At 43.7% G+C, this 18,496-nt stretch overlaps 1 protein-coding gene across 1 annotated transcript in view; it reads left to right on the forward strand.

The window, feature by feature from the left end:
• The first annotated feature begins 5,361 nt into the window (after positions 1-5,361).
• Positions 5,362-18,496, forward strand: part of LOC8050492 (reversion-inducing cysteine-rich protein with Kazal motifs) — a 231,124-nt gene continuing 217,989 nt past the window's right edge. Inside the window, exon 1 of the mRNA XM_040502511.2 lies at positions 5,362-5,479. Within this exon, the coding sequence (XP_040358445.1) occupies positions 5,425-5,479 (55 nt within the window). The 5' untranslated portion in view covers positions 5,362-5,424. The remainder of the gene's footprint in view (positions 5,480-18,496) is intronic.

Here is an 18,496-nt window from a genome sequence, read left to right on the forward strand (position 1 = left end):
CGAAATTCACTTTCTGGTGCTGCTTGGGAGGTTCGAGAGCTTCATACTAACACGGTAGGTGCTAGGGGCCTTCCCATCTCTTTGCTAAAGAGGCCGTGAAACCTCTAGCAGCATCACTCAGCGGATGAGTTCGCCTCAGTAGCAGATGTCCTACCTTGAACTTCAGATTTTTTCTCCCTTTGCACTGGTTTGCCCGCTACAGCTCGAGACGCCGAGGCTCTCTCGAGCTTCACGCGGGTTCTCCGTGAAACGCTTCCGGAGGTCTTCTGCGAACTGCGTGGTAGTGCGCTACATGCTTGCAGGTTCTGTGCAAAGAAGGCCATTTCCAAAGGGAAACACGAGCTCTTTACCAAAGTTAAGTTGATCCAGAGTGAAACCTGTGAACCGGTTTAGTGTTTTGTGGGTAGCGAATTCCATTTTTGCCAATTCTGCGTCCCAGTCTTTGTGTCGCTCTGTATGCGCTACAAGCATCAGTTTCAGGTTACGCTTCATTGCTTCCGTGATATTCACCTGTGAATGGTACGGAGAATACTGTTTGTGCCGTATCCCTAGCGCATTACACGCATCCACGAACACCTTGTTAACAAAATAAGAAGCATTGCCTATAATAAGCGTTGCGGCAAAGCCAAACGTTGGAACGTCTCGAGAAGACAATGCCAGATTTTCTTACAGTCCAGTTTGCGCAAAGGAAACATTCGGCCCACTTCGGGAAGTGATCGGTCACTACTAGGAAATATTGATTGCCGCGTGGACTACGCGAGAAGAGGCCGACAACGTCACAGGCAACACACTCCCAGGGGTACTTGCTTTCGAACGACTGCTTTAAACCTGGTGGTTGGCCGCCTCGGGGTTTCGCCTTCTGACAAACCGTGCAGCAACATGCGCACCTCAGTACATCCTGCCTCAGGCCTGGCCACGTTGCGATTCGGGATAACTTTTCGTAAGTTTTGCTCCGACCAATGTGGCCTACCAATACGGCATCACGCATATATCTTATAAATGACTTCCGCAATTTACGTGGTATTACAGTCCGGAATGGCGGGCCGCTGGAGCCATCGTCCGCCAGGGGGATGTACCGCAGCAGGATGCCGTCGCTGCTCAGCAGGTATGAATCCAAGTAGCAGTTTGTTACTTTCTGGTTGCTGTCTTTGGGAATTTTAGGGGTTGTGTACAACAGGAGGCTGCAAGGTCCGGGAACGAATTCCCTTTGTAGAGTGGTTGTAAGCGGAAGAAATTTTGTAAAGAGTGTCATTGTGTCCCCTTCTATGCTTCCTCTTCTCGGTTGGCTATTTATCTTTCTGTCCATTAAAATTCAGCTGTTTTTGAGAAGTTCGTGTTTGTGTCATCCTTCAGAAGGAGCTAATACAGGAAAGATGCACGTTGTTTAACCTAGGCCAGCTTGCACCCTCCTTTTTTGTTTCTTAAAAAAGACCCTGACGCAGCCCAAAAATGTTTATTGTTTTTTTTTATATATTTTAGACGATTTAATATAGTTTCAGTACGCTACTCAATCAATACTTTTCCGCAGAGCCACGTATATTTTTAATAAAGCCAAAAATCTCAACTGCTCGAAACGGAAATTGAAACACGATCACGGAGACTCACGGCCGAAATTCAAATGGCTACATCCGACCGAATTTTTTTCTTTTTTTTTTTTTTGTCTCCGCTTTACTGGCATGTGAAGCAGATGACAACGATAACCCGTTTTCGCGCACCATTTTTTAGTACGATTGTGTCGCCCTTCTGTCCCTTCCGCTCGATGCTATGCGCTTGAAGATCGATTGACGGGTACCACGAACGGCAGTTCCGAAGTAGAGGCCAACATCCGACGCAACGTTGGTCCGTGGTGCACCGCCATCGCGTCTTCCAGACCGCGGTACGTCCCCGTATTGAGAATGACGTGTACATGTACTCCCTGTGATCTTTGCCGCATTTTTTCCGAACATGTTTGAAGTTTTTAGAGGCCGCAAAAATGGGGTTCGTATTCATTTCCATTTTTAATTTTGAATGTGTGCCTCAGATGACACACGACTTTGAACATATTCGGTAAACATAGATCGAATAAAACGTGACCATAAAAAAATTAAAGATGTTTACAATTTTCTGTAACGCCGTATTAAAGCGCAGCTCTTGAGGAGGAGGACGGGAGGTCACGGAGGGGGGGAATGTCCCTCTTCCTTCCTCGCTAAATTTAGGGGGGAAATTTTTCAAAGGCGTGAAAATTGTACTCTTGTTACGTCACACCATCACACGTGAAGTCACGAGGGTAAATTTATCAGGAATATTTTTCCGCTAAATTTAGTGGAAAAATTTCCCCGCTAAATTTAGCGAGAATATTGGCAATGTGACTCGTGAGGGTAACCCTCGTAACCCTCATAAGGGTAACCCTCGCGACCCTTGTGAGGGCAACACTCGTGACCATCGCGAGAGTAACCCTCGTAATTCTTGTGAAAGTCACCCTCGTGACGTCACACGTGACGTCACGTGTGATGTCATTATCGGAAACGTCCCATAATGCAACGCGCGGCTACGCCGACGGCAACGGCGACGGCGACGTCGCTGAAGCCGGAAACGGGCGCCAGCGAGCGCGACTGAAACCGGCTGGTTCTCGACCGATTGTTTTCGAGCAGGAAGAAAACGAAGTTTGAGTTGCAGATTATTTTTCGGGTTGGTTAGAATCTTATAGGTCATGTTCAAAAACAAACCGCGGCGAGCAAAAATCCCCCGTCAGTGTCCCTTTACCAGATTACTGCACGATTTACATTTCTAGGTACAAGCATAAACAATGTTTGTGATTAGATTACAAACACAAAGTTAATTCATAGGAATGAATGATTGCGTACCATTGTTGACTATTGTTGACCAGCCCGTCCTAGGCTAAGGACGGGCTGGCAATATTCGTTTCCGCCCTCCCTCTCAAACCCCCTCTTTTCAGCTCTCTGGATAGGGTCTCCTCTACAGAGCTGCATGGTCCCCACACAGGTGGAACGGGTGATCTCGGGTCAGTACGTCCACCAGCGTATCAGCGGGTCGTGACCGGGGCCTGCATCCCGGCGGCCCTGGCGAGAAGAAAATGCTGGATAATACCAGCTGCACGCTTCAATAGGCGGACTTCTCCGCGGAGTTGGACGATTTGGCTGCTCCTGCGTCCGACTCGGAAAGCGTTGAGTGGCAGATGCAGACCCTTGTAACTAAGAACAAACACCTGATTACTGCACCGAAGTAGTCCATGGTGTCCCTCTCCTTAGTTTTAAGCTTTTTCACTACCACGTCCTATTGATCTACATTTCCCGCTGTAGACATCTTTTATGAATGGCAAAATTACATTTCTTGCAATGAAACTGTCACGGCCTTTTAAGAAATATAGATTATATAAATCATTTCATTACTGAGGTTCGGTCGATTGCTCTTTCTCTTTAAGAAACTAATCGCCAGGATCATTCTCGTATGTTAAGACGTCACGGTCTCTTTAGGAAAGACCGTCTTAGTGGCACTCCCTTGGTGGCGTGGAAGCGGTTGTACAGGATGTGGTTGCCTGCCCTGGGGTTCCACTCTGTACACCACTTCAAGTCGTGGCAGTGAGCTTTCTTTTAGACCACGTTATTCGGGCGTGGGGTTCAGATGGGATTCGGTCAAAGATAACCGTCCTTCATGGTCTTCAGTGGTTCAGACCGAGAAAGGGTTCACATTTGGTCGGTGCTGGTGGCCTTCATCAACGTTGTTTTGTACAACGTTGTCCATTTTGCCTTTATCTCACAAAAATTCGAAACTGGTTGCTTCTAGATGAGCGTTAGACTGTAAATCACAAGTTGGTCGGCAGAGCGCCGAAACAATATGTCTTACCCTGACGAGTAAGCACATACCTTGAGAAGACTTAATAAAATTTGAAAGGTTTCGAAGGCCTTTCCTGCCTGCCCACCCTCCCTGCCCTTCCTGAAAGGGCAAGGGATTTGGCGGGACCACTGGGTTTCGCTGACGACGTTGAAAGAAACGAGCAATAAAAGATTACATTCCCAAACAGGAGGTTTAAAAATTGTATTAAATGGTGAACAAAACGACGACGAAACGAAGAGGCTCGCGTCATATTTTTCTACATCTTTCAGCCACGGGAATCGCCATTAATGACATCATCAAGCAGTGGCGTCACTAGGATCAGCGGCACCCCGGGCGGTAACCCGCGGCGACACCCCCCCCCCCCCCCCCCCCCCCCCCTCCGCTCGTCGCCCGCCGCCCCCCTTGTGACCCCACTGCCCTCAAGTACGTCAGTCTTCTGTCGCTTTTCTCTACAAACCGGACCCTAAAATGATAATCGACGGGAAGTTTTGGAGGTCTAGGAAAACATAATAGTAACCACATTGGTGGAGTAGATGATTCAAAGAGAGACACAATTTGTAGCAGAAATCAAATCAGAAGGGTGTAAATGTTTCTTGGCTAGGTAGCGCAAACTGCCATCCGATACAAAAATTATAGCCAATATAGTCATGTGTTGTTAATTCTAACGCCGAAACAATATGGGCACCCCACTTTATTCGCTATGAGAAGCTCGCGAGGGCCATTCCCGTTTTCCTCACTTTGAGTAGTGCACTGGCTACCGACGCGGTTATGTTTTAATTTTTTAGTACAACGAAGCTTGGAATTGCACCTGCGGAGGAAGTTGAAGTAACTAAAATCTGGCTTATGAAAAACCTCCACGTGGCGGAGATATCCAAAATTTTAGCCGCGAATAGAAACCATTGTAAGGGACGAACCAACAACACCTCGACTTTTAAGCCTCTCCGCTCTTCCTACGACGTCACGCGAGTGGCCCGGCCGCTTGACATTTCCTCTATTTTTCAGTCGTTTGGCAATGGCGGCGGAGACTATGGTGTAGAGCACCTCGTCATATTTGTTTTTCAGTTTCAAGTAATCTCAGACCGAAACATTCATTTCAGCGAGCTGTCAAAATTCCAGGTTGTAGCGAAAAAAAAATAGAAAAAGAAAGGAGCAGACGAAACGGGGAGAGAAATGCCCCGGAATAAAAGACGAGAACGCGGTGAAAATAAAGAGGGGACTGAGAAGATGGGGGAAGCGAGGGGGGGGGACACATAGGTGGTCACGTGATCCATGTTGTCACGTGACTGCGCCCTGACGACATGCTCTCATTGTTGTCTTCAGGTGACGCCGCGACCGGGCTAACCGCGAGTCCGCGACACAATTGCAAGTTTTTTTACTGCTCCCTAGATGGCGCTACGCCACAAGCAGAAACGTACTTTCATTCTGGTGCTCTAGATGGCGCTGCACACCTACGCGCGCGCAGTTCCTATGCTGGGCTGTTTCGAGAACTTGCGTCCCGCCCCCCTCTCTCCCCCGTTCCCTTAGAAAGCAACAGGGCGTCCGGCGTCTGCAACTCGCAGACAGTCATGTGCGTCGACGGTGGCGGCGACAATGTGGAGTATCGCCTGCATCTCCGCCATCCTCTGGAGTCTCGGCAGCGGCCTGGGTGAGTGGCTCCCCTCTTCTCTTCCGAGTTCCAAGTCGCCAACCGAAGGTATTTCGGAAGATCCGCGCTCCTAACAGACGTCGGAGAAGTCTCTGGGGCAACTCTCTGCGCTCCTCGGCCCTCTGCTGCAACTTCTCCCGCTGGATAAAAAAAGAAACCCGAGATGAGTTTTGGATACAACAAGTAGCAGCTCTGCCGCTTTTAAAAATTACCTCTCTTTTTTTTCCCTTTTTTTAAGTGTGAGATATTGTAAGTTGCAATCAAAAATTAATTACGTGCGTGCAGGAAAAGTTCCGCGTGCAGATTATAATCCTAACTTTTTTTTTTTTGCATGTTCTACATAAAGTTTGTACTGTCACTGTCTTTTAAGAGGTATCGCGTTCATTTCTTGTGTCAGGTGTGGGTTTCCATAAAATTTAACCAAACAATAATTATTTCTCTTTGTTTATTTCAAAATACTACACTCTCCATTTGTAGGAGTGGATAGAAAAAAAAAGCAGACCTGTCCAACACCCGAAAAGGTCCTTTAGATTCTGCAAAGACACAGAATTACAGAAACCGAATCAGGCGGAAACCGGAATAGGGTATCGCGCGGGTTATGACATCAAGTACTATTTTATTGTTTTTAGATGCTGTGCATTTTATGCACAGCTCTACATTATATACGTAGCCATCAACTAAGAACTTTCACAAAGCAATTCGTTCATTCAAGATGTGCACTTAAATTTCGCCAGTATTGCATGCGCTCTTGTTGAAGCTGATACCCTGAGTAGTGTTTAATTACAACCAACGTCCTTATCGGCAACTTTCTTTAAGATTTCCAACTCTACGTTTAGGGATTGTTGCCGAATTTACAAGCTCATATATATATGTATACCCCGCGTGTGTAAATGCAGCCAGGTCCTGTGCATTTGATATGTTTTATTGATTGTTAGCCGCCCGACTTACTACATTTCTGAAACGTTACAACATAATCAAATGACGTTGTCACAGTTTGCTGCCATTCATCCACTTTTTCACGATACCAACTTTGTAAAATATTCATATCATAGTCACTTTTTATGATCCGCAACCAAATACGTTTTGCTCTGAAGATTATAAGATTTTTCGGTCACACATTACTAAACAACACACTAATGGCATCATTCTATTTTCAATTAATTAGGTGCTGTGAAGTTCGCCGATCGTTTTCATTTAGCTTCGTTCATTCATACACGTTTAACTAAAATCGAACTTGAATCTGTGGTATCTAATTTTTTTGCTGTCAGATATTTTGCTACGTGTTTTTCAGCTAGAAACTAAACGAAACCTAGGTCTTCTTGGTGAAGCCTTAGCATTTTATCATCCTACATGATACAGACCAAATAATTCATGCTTAATATCTAGCTGGTCAGTGTTGCCAGATTGGGCTATATATAGCCAAATTGGGCTACATCTTTTTCTAGTTGGCGTCAAAATTTCGTGGTTGGCTATGTGGCTATTTTGGGCTATTTCTAAGAATGCAGCGAACTTTTGTCGCACCTCAGGTTCGACGCCGAACTTTGAGGTTCGGCTAGTTAATTTTCGAACTTTTAATCAGTTTCGAAACAAAAAAAGGTTTCTCTTTTGGCTAGTCGAGAGGAGGGGGAGGAAGGAGGAAGGCTTCAAACTTCTACAAACGTTGGGGTTTTCACATTACGCGGTGAAGCAATGCTTGCAGAGTTCAAGCGGTCTCCCTACAGTGCAGTGGAGCAAACCAAACAGATTGTACTATTAACACAGGAACGGTAGCGCGCCTTCAACCCGGACACATATGGCTCCGCCCGGACGTAGACTGAACTCTCCAAATGCTGCTTTGGTGCCCATTGTGATAATTCTTAGGCACCCAGGTTTGTAAAAATGAGAAGTCCACAGTTTCACCGCTAAACAATTGACTACCTTCCAGTCGTTGCCCACCCCAAGAAAGGACAACACAATCAGAAATAACGTGAACATGAATGGGTGACACTAATATTCTTCACAAAGAAAAAGAGACGGAGGGATATTAGTAAGGACTTGAGATATTGAAGTTCTGGTTTGAAACACCCAGTGTTATGACTGGTCTGCTTCTGTATTTTGTTCTTTCATTGTATGATCATATCTCCCGGTCTTCACAATAAAGCTGTCTTTGTGTTTTGTACTTTTGAAAAACCTACGAGGGAAGGCCAGTTTTGTACGGATATTCATCCTTTCGAAGCTTTTCTTGAAGAATTCACAAGTAAGATAATGTGCACAAAGGTGATGCACAAAGGTGAGGTGACAAAAAAAAAAACGATTTTTTTTTTTTTTTTTGCAGTCAGTGGCGCGTACATTAGCTAATTGAATAAGTTGTACCACATGGCTACCAAGCCTCTCGTGAAAGTTAGTACCATCAGATCAACGTCAGTACGCTGTACGTCAAACTGAAGTTTTGGGGTGTATTACACATTTTTGCACATTTTTATTACACATATGCATATTTTTTCTGAGATGCAGATTTGTGTAAAGCTTACTCGACTTTGAACTATAACCAGGAAGAGATAAATATTGATTTTGGAAACAGCTAAAAACTTTGACAGAACGCAAAATTAAAAAAAAAGAAATAGACGAAGACACCGGTGCAATTTCGTCCCTCTGTTTTTTTTTTCGTTTTTTTTTTTTTTGTTTACGTTCAGGAAACAAGATCTTGCCATAAAATGGACTAATACCGATTCTACATTTCCAAGACGTTTCATTTCTCCAAATAAAGTTGCAGTGCTATTTCCCCACTATTGTCCCTTTTAGCTGCAGATGATACGGCTACAGGAAACAATTGTAATTGCTATTGGCGACTCCAGCGAACTATAGGGCTTCGCGCTGGTCAGGCAAAATGACGTACAAGAGGGAGGTCGGTTTGTCATTCAGCACGCGAAACACCTTGATTTCTGGCGTTGCATCGTACAATCAGCGTTACGGATGAAAGCAAAAACCTCTTTGTCAGTGCGTAAGAGTGGCGCTGCGGACGTATAAAAATAACTACTGAAAACTATGCATTTTGTCCTTCGCCCACTCGATTCGCGCATGTGGCGGAAGCTAGACCTCTAGTACATTTTTGGCGGAGAACGATGTTGTAAATACCCATGCCTCTTCAAAAGGTGACAAGATATTGTAAGACAGATAACTGTCGCCCTTTGGAAGGTCGTCAAGGTGCGGAGAGGGTTCCCAATGGGTTTGTCTAATGGGCTTCGAACGTCGTCCTCGGATTCAAGTTTGAAGAAAACAATCAATTACCTCAATAAGTCCATAAACTTTTGTAGCCTAGTACAAGTGACTTCTGAGTTAAAACTACATGTGACCGCCGTCACCAACTTACCCCCCCCCCCCCCCCCCCCCCATCCCCTAACTAAGAAAGGAAAAGTAATTACGTTTTATATTAATGCTTCGTTTGAGATAGAGGAGGGGGTCGGGGCGTTAGGCTCGTTGCGATCAGGTCGTCGTGCCCCGGTTGCTTCTATAGGGAATCTTCAAACATGGATAGAGTTTACCGTACGGTGTAATACACGGTCGTCAGCGGAACGTCGAAACTTAGTGGACATAAAGCACGGCAAATCATTAGTCCACATTTAAAAAAAAAAAAAATGTTTGCCAGCGAAGATGCTGGAAAACATCAGACTTAGTACCACTTCCCGCACTCATACAGTGCAAAGGTGGAGGCGTCAGGAAATGTAGAGTTTCTCAGTACAAGGTGTTCTCTTTCACCCCTTAGAGATGCTTCTTCCAATACCGTGTTGCAAAGAACTCTATTGCGGGCGCTATTTCTTTGTACAACTTGAGCAGCCGTGACCACACTCTAAAAAATAGGGGGTGTGCAGGGGTACATCCTTTGTCCTAAAACACAAAGGTATTTTGACACCCTAGATATCCACGGGATGCCGAGCCCAGCCAGGCACCCGCAGAATTATCCGTGTTCATTTCTGAGCCGGACGCGACGCGAAAGTTGAATATGTGCTGCACAACCGCTTGCAGCTGTGTGACCGACGAGCGCACCACTGCTAGATCGTTTGCATACGCCAAACCTTTGACCGAGCCTGACTACAAGTTCGGTCCTCTAGTGTTGGCATCATTGATGATAGTCCTTTAGAGGGGCTCGAGGTGGAGCGCGAACAGGATCGGCATTTTAGGGCAGCCTTTGCTCACCGATGGGCTCGCAACAATGGGAGCTGTCTTGTTCCCGTTCACGAGCAGACCCGTTGAGATGTCACCGCAGGAGCCACCGAGGCTGCTTTACTCCAGTCCGTGGTTCTCACTACAAGTTTCGCTTCGGAACATGCTTTGCGTGATGGCGTTGTTTTTCAATTCGCGAATGAGGGGAAACGGCACACCATTAAGTTCTCACATCCTGTTCCATCCCTCATTTTGGTGCGGCATCGATAAACCGCGATTATTTAGTTGGCCTTAATCAACGTGCGCGCAAAACTACTCTCCCTTCGAGAACCAATCATCCAAAGCAGACGACAGAGGCTAAACAACCATGTCTCGGAGACCCTCAGCATTGCCGCTTCGCGGCTTTGATTTTGCTCAAGATGTCATAGCTGTCAAAGATTTAAAACGTTAAAAAAAATGTAATGACTCATATTTTCTAAATATGCTTCTTATTCTTTATTATGTTAGCGCGACATACATAGATGAGAAAAAATCAACATCCAGTAGCAGAAACCGTATATATGGTCAGAAACGGAAACGTGCTAATCAGCTGAGAAGGGGCGCAGTCTTCATGGTAAATGGTATAACCTATTTGAACAGTAAGTCGGTCGTACTCGACCTATATTTACTCCAACTTCGATATAATTTACTGGTCCCTGCGATGGTTCAAAAGGCGTGACCATTCTCCCGACGCAGAGGCTGGAGGGAACACCAGATAAAAGTCGAATTTTACTCGATGTCACGTTAAGTCCGAACGGGACCAGCACTACGCCTCTATGGACCCAATCAAGCTTAAAAGTACTTCCTCATGGCGCCCATCGCCTTCGCGCCATTGCTATCATAGCAGACCAAACCAATTACACACGGTAGACGCGCCAAAATCCTGCGTTTGTTTGTGTGTTTTCTTACGTTTGTTTAATAATTTATTTATTTGTTTGCTTATTTTCTGATAATGATCCACAACAGATTGATCGCAGGTTAGTTACAAATGATAATAAAGTTGCATCAAAACATCAATTTCGGTTACGCCGAGGGCATTTACACCAGTGTTGACTACGAATCATGGGACTGGACTGGATTATTTCATCAGCGTGGAAAGTCGGAGAAATCCTCGAAAATCGACCTGGAACGTGAATAATAATAGCTGATATGAGATCGCTGGACAATCAATTAATTCACTAATACTTTTATACGGGAAAAGTAGGTCTCGCACACGTCGTCTAAAGCTCAGAGTAGGGCAATTGCATCGTTCCAAGAGTCTCGGATAGGAATAGTTAACAGTACGATCAATATAACGATCCTAGAAAATTTGAAAGAAACGCTTTTTAACATTTTCTATCCTCTCTGGACTCGTAAAACTAATACAGCTCCAAACAGCGGAAGAAATCACCAACTTGGACAGGATTAACGAGAGTCATAATCATAAAATACTTGTTCACGTGGAGAACTCACGCGTCATTGTAGAGATGACACCCAGCTTACCGAAATAGTCATTTATAAGGTTATTAACATGCACAGCAAAAGATAAGCAAGAGTCTATTATACACCAACATCACGTGCGCGCTCTACTCTTCGCAACAGAGCATTGCCGATATGGTACCAAAATTTGATTTTTCCTTCTTTTCTAGACACAGACATAACAACAGTTTTAGAAGGATTGAGCATTAACATGTCCTGACTACATCAATCACACACTGATTTCACATAGTCCATAAGCTCTTCGCAGTCATCCAAGGGTAAAATCTGCCTAAATAGCTTGATATCATGGCTAAATTATAAACACTTGACGTAAGGTCATTAGTAAAAACAAATAAAAGCATATCGACCCAATTATGGAACCCTGCGGCTCACCTGAAAGAGAAACATAGGGCTGGGAGAGATGTCCATGAACACGTACAGAATTGTGTCTGTTGCACATAAAAAAACAATGAATAAAGTGAGGTGTTCATGCCGTGGGATTGTAGTTTATGTATAAGGAACGAATAATCAACCACGTCCTAAGCCCCTGAAAGGTCAAAATATACAGTTCCTATCTGTCCACACTGACACACAGTAGGCGAAACAAAATTTAAAAACTAAATTTGTTTCAGTGACATTCCACGCACAAATTCATGTTGTGAAGGTCGAATCTTCTGCTTAAAAAAGTTTGAAATATGATAGAATAAAACAATTTTGCGCACCACTGCACGAACACATAGCAACCACACGGGTTTGTAATTTTTGACGTCATCCGTTCTGCCATTCTTATCTACTGGCATAGTAAGAGAGTTCTTCCAAAGGGAAAGAAAAGTGAGGCTCTGCTAAGAGAAGTTAACAATATATGTTAAGCCGGGTGCAAAAATAGAAGAGCTTGGGACACCTTCAAATGCTACTGCAGTGATAACTTTGGCTTGAGTTTCCCGGGAGCAAGTTCAATATCAATAAGCTCAAAAGATGATTGACCGGTGATCACTAGCATTCTCACTGTCGACGGGCATAGGCAATACGATACGGCCGCAAGAATAAACCTAAGCAAAAAATAACTCGCCAATGCATTTAATGCATTTTTATTGTTACTCAAAAGAATGCCAGACGAGTCAACTACGTTTGTTGTTGACGTAGTAGTAGTTGTACGGTCCTTAATATATCGCCAGATACGCATTTGCTCATTGTTTCAACTGTGCTCTACTGACTCACGGCTTAATATTTTGTCGCGTTTTAGCATTTTTTTAACTAGCGCACGCGATTCAGAAAGTTTCAGGTACCAAGAAGCCGAGTGTACAATTTTATATTTCCTATGATAATGCAGTTTTCTTCTTTTTTTTTATTTCTTGAAGCTGATCTAAGCTCCTTAGAGTGCCAGTGCGGATAGCGACTTGTATAAGGACGCATTTTGAGAACAATACATTGAAGTCCAAATAAGATATAGATTGTAAACGCTTCAAAGGTTCGATTTGCATTTGTCATGCTTTATATTCATGCCCAGTCTACATTATCTAAATATTGATAAATGGCAAAGCTATGGCTTCTTGAGAAAGCAAGTGGCTAACTCTTATTATACTTTTCTTTCCTCGTGGAAACCATGAAGGAAACAAAAAGGAACGTGCCAAACATCCGGTAATACCAGCGGACTGGAAATACGCAATGTTGTTAAGGAAAAAGTTCACTAAGGCCAGTCCTGCTTAGTTTTGGAAACTATTCAATTGGTTAAATGTAGGGAAGTTAACAATGTAAAAATGAGAATTTGCGTTAAATTAGGCAGAGCCAGTTGACAGCGAAATACAGCGCAAATTCCAGTTTATATAGGCAACGCTGAAATCACTAAGAATGGGATATGATGTCGATCTATAAAACACGTAATTAATAAGCATATTCAGTTGATTTGAAAACCTAGATCCGTCGAGATTAAGAGGAAAATAAAAAGTGCCAATTAGTAAACTAGTGTTATCCCGGAGTGTTATTGGAATTCAAACATCGACATTCAAGATCAAACCGGCGAATAGTCCGCAAATGTTTCCCACCACACCGAATTTAACAGGAAGCATTTTATAACTTTGGTCCCGACGGAGCACTTTGTATTCAGTATAGATATAGCCAGTTGATCCGAAATAGCTATTTGACCGAGTTTAACTTAACAAAATAATATCTTAATCTTTTAAAACAACGTTGTTCAAAAACATATACTACGCAGGACACGGACGTTTTGTTAATACACTAAACAGTAGACCGATCCCTCTAAGTGTTCCACGCATGCGCGACGCCGCCATTACTGTAGTTCATAGGAGGCAGGCGCCAGTTCACGAGGCAGCTCGTACCACCTCGCGCTCTGCTCGCACAGAGCTCCAGCGGGGTTGTCGCGCGTGCGGAAAGACTACATCTCCCACGATGCATGGCGGCAGCGGTGGCGTAATAAAACAGGCTGTGAGATCGGTTTATTCATTCGACGAGCTATTTTGGCGTAGCTCTTTCACGATCCTAACTGCCCTGTCTCAGGTGTTCAAAAAAAATATATAAACTTACCTTTTTTATTTAATTGTTTATTCGTTTTAGGAAGCCCAAAAACACACTAGGCGCCGTGACCATGCAATTTGACGTATCTTGATTGGGTCCATTGAATTAGAGCCTCAACTACCATTCGATATGAGTTAACCTTCTTTTAAAACACCTGAGACTGGGTGGATAAACATGAAGTAACCAAAGTAGAAGAAACAGGGAATGGACGACGAAAAGCATCGTCTCAAAATCAGCGAGTTCAACTGATTCCCGTAGCAAACTAATATTAAAAAAATACGTTGGATGAGTGAGTGGTACCTCGCCCCTTTAGCGTGTGGCCCACACGCGATGGCCCATTCAATTAAGAACGGTGGCCGGTCCAGAACGGTGGCGCATTAAAAAAAGGACGGTCGAGAGACTGGGGGGCTATGTTCGACAAATGTTTCGCTTCTCCTAAAAAGAAACGGAAGTGACGGTAGTGACGTTATCGCGTCTCATTGGTTAGAGGCTCAAATGACGAAAGTTCCCCGTTTTGTCATTTGAGTCTCTAACCAATATACGCGATATTGTCACTTTCGTCACTTCCGTTTCTTTTTCGGAGAAACGGAACATTTGTCGAACATAGCCCCCCCCGCTGTGATGGAGGGTTTCTCACCTCATGCGGGCAACGCAGCGCAGCACAGGACGCTGCAAAGATTGCCGTCTGCCGTACACAGGGACACAGCGCGAGCGTAGGCAACGTGGTTCACGCTTCCCGGTGGAAGAGGTGCAGCTATGAAGACCGTTGTGCTCCTCGTTGCGCTATGTCTGACTTTAAGCTGTCTCACGGAAGCTATGAGGGGTGTGTCTTTATTCTAGTTATTTGAGTGTCATCTGTAGACGCGGTCGATCGAGCAGTGACTCTTACTGTTCCCATAATGCCTCACGCGCTCCGCTAGAGGGTGCGCGCTACTTTTCAGAAAGGTCAATTGGTCACGCATTGGTGTTGGAATATCCGTCGACGCTTTGGCAGTGCCACAGCGGAAGCGCTCGTGTTACATATTTTTGTTGTATTTTTTTGGCACAAAAGGTGCGATTGTGACGATGGGTTAGAAAAAATAAGTTGTTCCTTGGCAGCTATTCTCCGTTTCACCTTATGTTGTACCGCAACGAAGGCTAGAAACGCGAGACCATAGCGTTGGCAGCTGTCCTTAATGCACGAGAGCTTGTGCCGTCGAGATCTACCCCAGAGCAAGGAGCTCGCGCTTGTAGCCTTTCCCGTGGTACATCATAAGGTGAAATAGAGTATAGATGTGTTCGAACGCCCCTGAAACTTAGTCCATGCGGTACGAAACTAATATATTCGTATAAATAAACCTATTTTACACACACCGCCGCAGAAACGCATGTATAAATATTTATTTTATACGTATATATCATTTCCACCATGTAGGTTAAGATAAATACAGCAGCGTGAATTAAAACGTGCCATAGCAATGATATAAAGGAAAACAATTTGGATAATACGAATCTGCTAAAACAAATTACTTAAAAAACAAAAACAAAAATTACGATGTGACAAAGAAAAAGTATAAAGCGCAGATAGAGAAAAATGCACGCAAAACTGAGTTAAAAAAATACTCAGCTTTTATGCAGAAAAAAGTAGAAAACGAGTCTGCGAACGATGCGCTTAAAAACGACTATAAAAAAGACTACCACGTAAAATTAAAAAAAAAAAGAAGAGTGTAAAACGATTCCGAGAAAACGCAATTACCGAGGGGGCCATGACCAGCATTTGGCTGCAGTGTTTTATACCGCCTTTATACACATAGAGCGGGACCTTAACATTTCAGTGTAGAAAACGGAAGGTGCGTGTATGTGTGTGAGGGGAAAAAGGCAGGGGAAGAGGACTTGTCGGTAAGGCGGGAAGAAAGCTCTGTTACTATAGGGAGTATTCACTGGCGGCCATAGCTTTGTCCGCGACTGCTGAGCGCGTGCTAATGGCGAGCTTCCACAGTTCTTTTGCAACGTACATTCCTCACTATCAAGATTACCGGTCTTAGCAACCTATTAATGTGAGCTCGTTCTGAGCACGCGCTCTAAACAGCCCCCACAAATATGGCGTTCAGTGCATACTCCCTTTACTCGGCTTTAGCTATCTTGTGCTACGTTGTCAAAGCTAGCATAGCTTTCGACAGTGCTCCAACTCTGTGAAATCTAGTGTCGCGAGCGCATGCAGAGGAGGCGCAAAAGACAAAACCACGCGCTCTAGCTGCAGTGCGGGACTGCTGCACATAGGAAGCTACTCTAGCTTTGACAATGCAGAATGAGATAGTTGACGCAAAGTATAGCCAGTTCAAATTAAAAACACACGTTCTTCCTGAACTCTCCAAGTCTCAAGTGCCTTCCTTCATCATTTTTAAACCATGGTAAATGGTGCCTCCCGATGTGGACAGAGTTCAGTAATACAAGAATTTCCTACACTCATGTCTCTACAAAAGAGGAGAACGCATTCCCAAATGTAACCAGAGAAAGAGCTCTAGATTGTACTTAACGTCAGGCACCGTTCTTATGGAGTAACTATTTATATAACATCGCGTCCATAGCAAGCAAACATTATTCAGGTCGTCTTCCACACCTACTGATTTCGCAATTACGATACATGTTCCGAAAAAAACGGGACATGCGGCTTCATTGAGACAAAATGACGGCAGAAATGAGCCTCTAGAACGGGCTGTCCCGGCCAAAACGGGACGTTTGGTCACCCTAACTATACGGCTTATGTAATGTTTGCCAATGTGAGTCAATCTTGCAGACGGGGGGTTCTTATTTTAGAAAAAGCGCTGCTCGCCGAGATCCTTTTTCATCTCAGTGCTAATATTTTAGTATCGTGCTGGTGTTTTCCTGACGCGAAGTGTTTCTCGCTTAATACGCAAGGTTGTTTGTGTAGCCGGAGTATTCGAAACCACTTTTCAGAATTATGCCCCACGACTCCTAGGTTTGAACATGTCCTAAATTCGAGGTGCATGGTGCTTTTCTTTTTCCTTTTTTAATATATACAGTGCGAAAGTAAGAGTGCAGATCAAATAAGTGCGATATCTTCCGCTGCTAAGGCAGTTGCAGTGAAATTTCTCTATTTAGTCCCTTCAGCCCTGGTGAGGCGCTTCTGATGATGAAACGCTCTGTATAGAACTTCAAGAATCAAGCAGCGAATAAAAATAAACGACCAGTAAATCGTGAAAACCCGCACATGAAAAAAAAAAAGTTTTTTTAGTACGCGTTTAATGTTTACGAACATCATGGTATGTCTTAGTAAGAACGAATAAGACTTTCCTGCCGCAAATAGCAAGTTCGCGTTCTATCGGTCCAAATGATAGTTTCAGTTGAGAGATACATTCGCTCTGTTTTCATGGGGAGACGTTATGCTTGTTGCCGGTTCTTTTCTATTTGAACTCTTATGTAGAATAAAAAAAAATATTATTATTATTATTATTATTATTATTATTATTATTATTATTATTATTATTATTATTATTATTATTATTATTATTATTATTATTATTATATAATATGCGCAGAATGACGCATATTCCTTTGGTCGTTGGTGTTTAGACAATGACCTCCGTTTGAATCATTATAAAACAAAAATAATGACATATTCTCGCAAGACCCATGATATATTCTTTCCATATAGTTATCATGGCGAACTGCTGTCACGTGTAAGTGAACTGAGGGACCTTGGAGTTTTCTTTGATTCAACCTTGAGATTTGACACTCACGTCATCAAAGTGGTTCAATCGGCCTTGCGCACGTTAGGTGCCGTGTCTCGCATAACGAAGGAGTTCAAAGGCCCGTCCGCTTTTTTTACGCTGTATTGTTCCTCAGTTAGATCCCAGCTAGAGTACCCCTCGGTTGTTTGGAACGGCATTTCCAAAACTAACATTTCATCTGTCGAGCGAGTCCAAAACAAATTTATTTCTATCTTTAAATATCGTTACCTTGAGAATGGTTATCCTTGTCTGAACGGTGTGTGTAACTCGCAACTTGTCAATTTGTTGAGCCTCCAGCAGCGTCGGGTGAAGGCAGATTTGTTGTTTTTGTTTAAGACCCTGCACGGCTCGATTGACTCTCCCAGCCTTCTGTCCGAAGTGAGCCTCAGAGTTCCACGTGTGCCTACACGGCTCCAATCATCTTTTTATATAGCTCGACATTTTAGCAACTTAAACCCGATCCAAAGATCGGCGGTGTGTTATAATCGCTACTCTGACACAATTGATATTTTTACCTCATGCGGGAGCAAGTTCGGAAATGCTGTTCAAATCTTCCTCTTGCAGGAAAAGGGCTGATCAGTTGAAGCGCTGATGTAGTATTTGCTTTTTGCTCTCACACCTGGTGATGTCTCTGTTTTGTGCTTTTGATTTCCCTTGTTAATCTGAGTGTCTTTCATACTTGTTAATATTTTTATTCTCAGACTGGAGAACTACGTTCTCCTTCTGCACTCGTGTGTATGCGTGTTTGTATGTGTGTGTTTTTGCTCATTTTTTTTTTTAGTGTGCCAGCACTAAGACCGATTGGTTGTTCCTGGACACTTTAATAAACATTGATTGATTGATTATTATTATTATTATTATTATTATTATTATTTGTTATCAGGTTTTATGCCGTGTGTCATACGAAAAATTTACTGCGTATGCCTACAGTGCAGAGCTGTGGCACAGAAAACTTAACCTCATTTTGAAGAGCCTGTTGAAAAGCGATGGGCACCATTTTAATTATTAATCTAAATTAGATGCGTTCGAAACTCTACGGAGGCCAATATCTTTCCCCTCTCTGAGGCAACTGTCATGCTTGGCCATTTTGGGAGGAATGATTTAAATCGCCCTTGCG

Source organism: Ixodes scapularis, unplaced genomic scaffold (assembly GCF_016920785.2).
Source record: "Ixodes scapularis isolate PalLabHiFi unplaced genomic scaffold, ASM1692078v2 PGA_scaffold5__190_contigs__length_132052651, whole genome shotgun sequence".
Lineage (NCBI taxonomy): Eukaryota > Metazoa > Arthropoda > Arachnida > Ixodida > Ixodidae > Ixodes > Ixodes scapularis.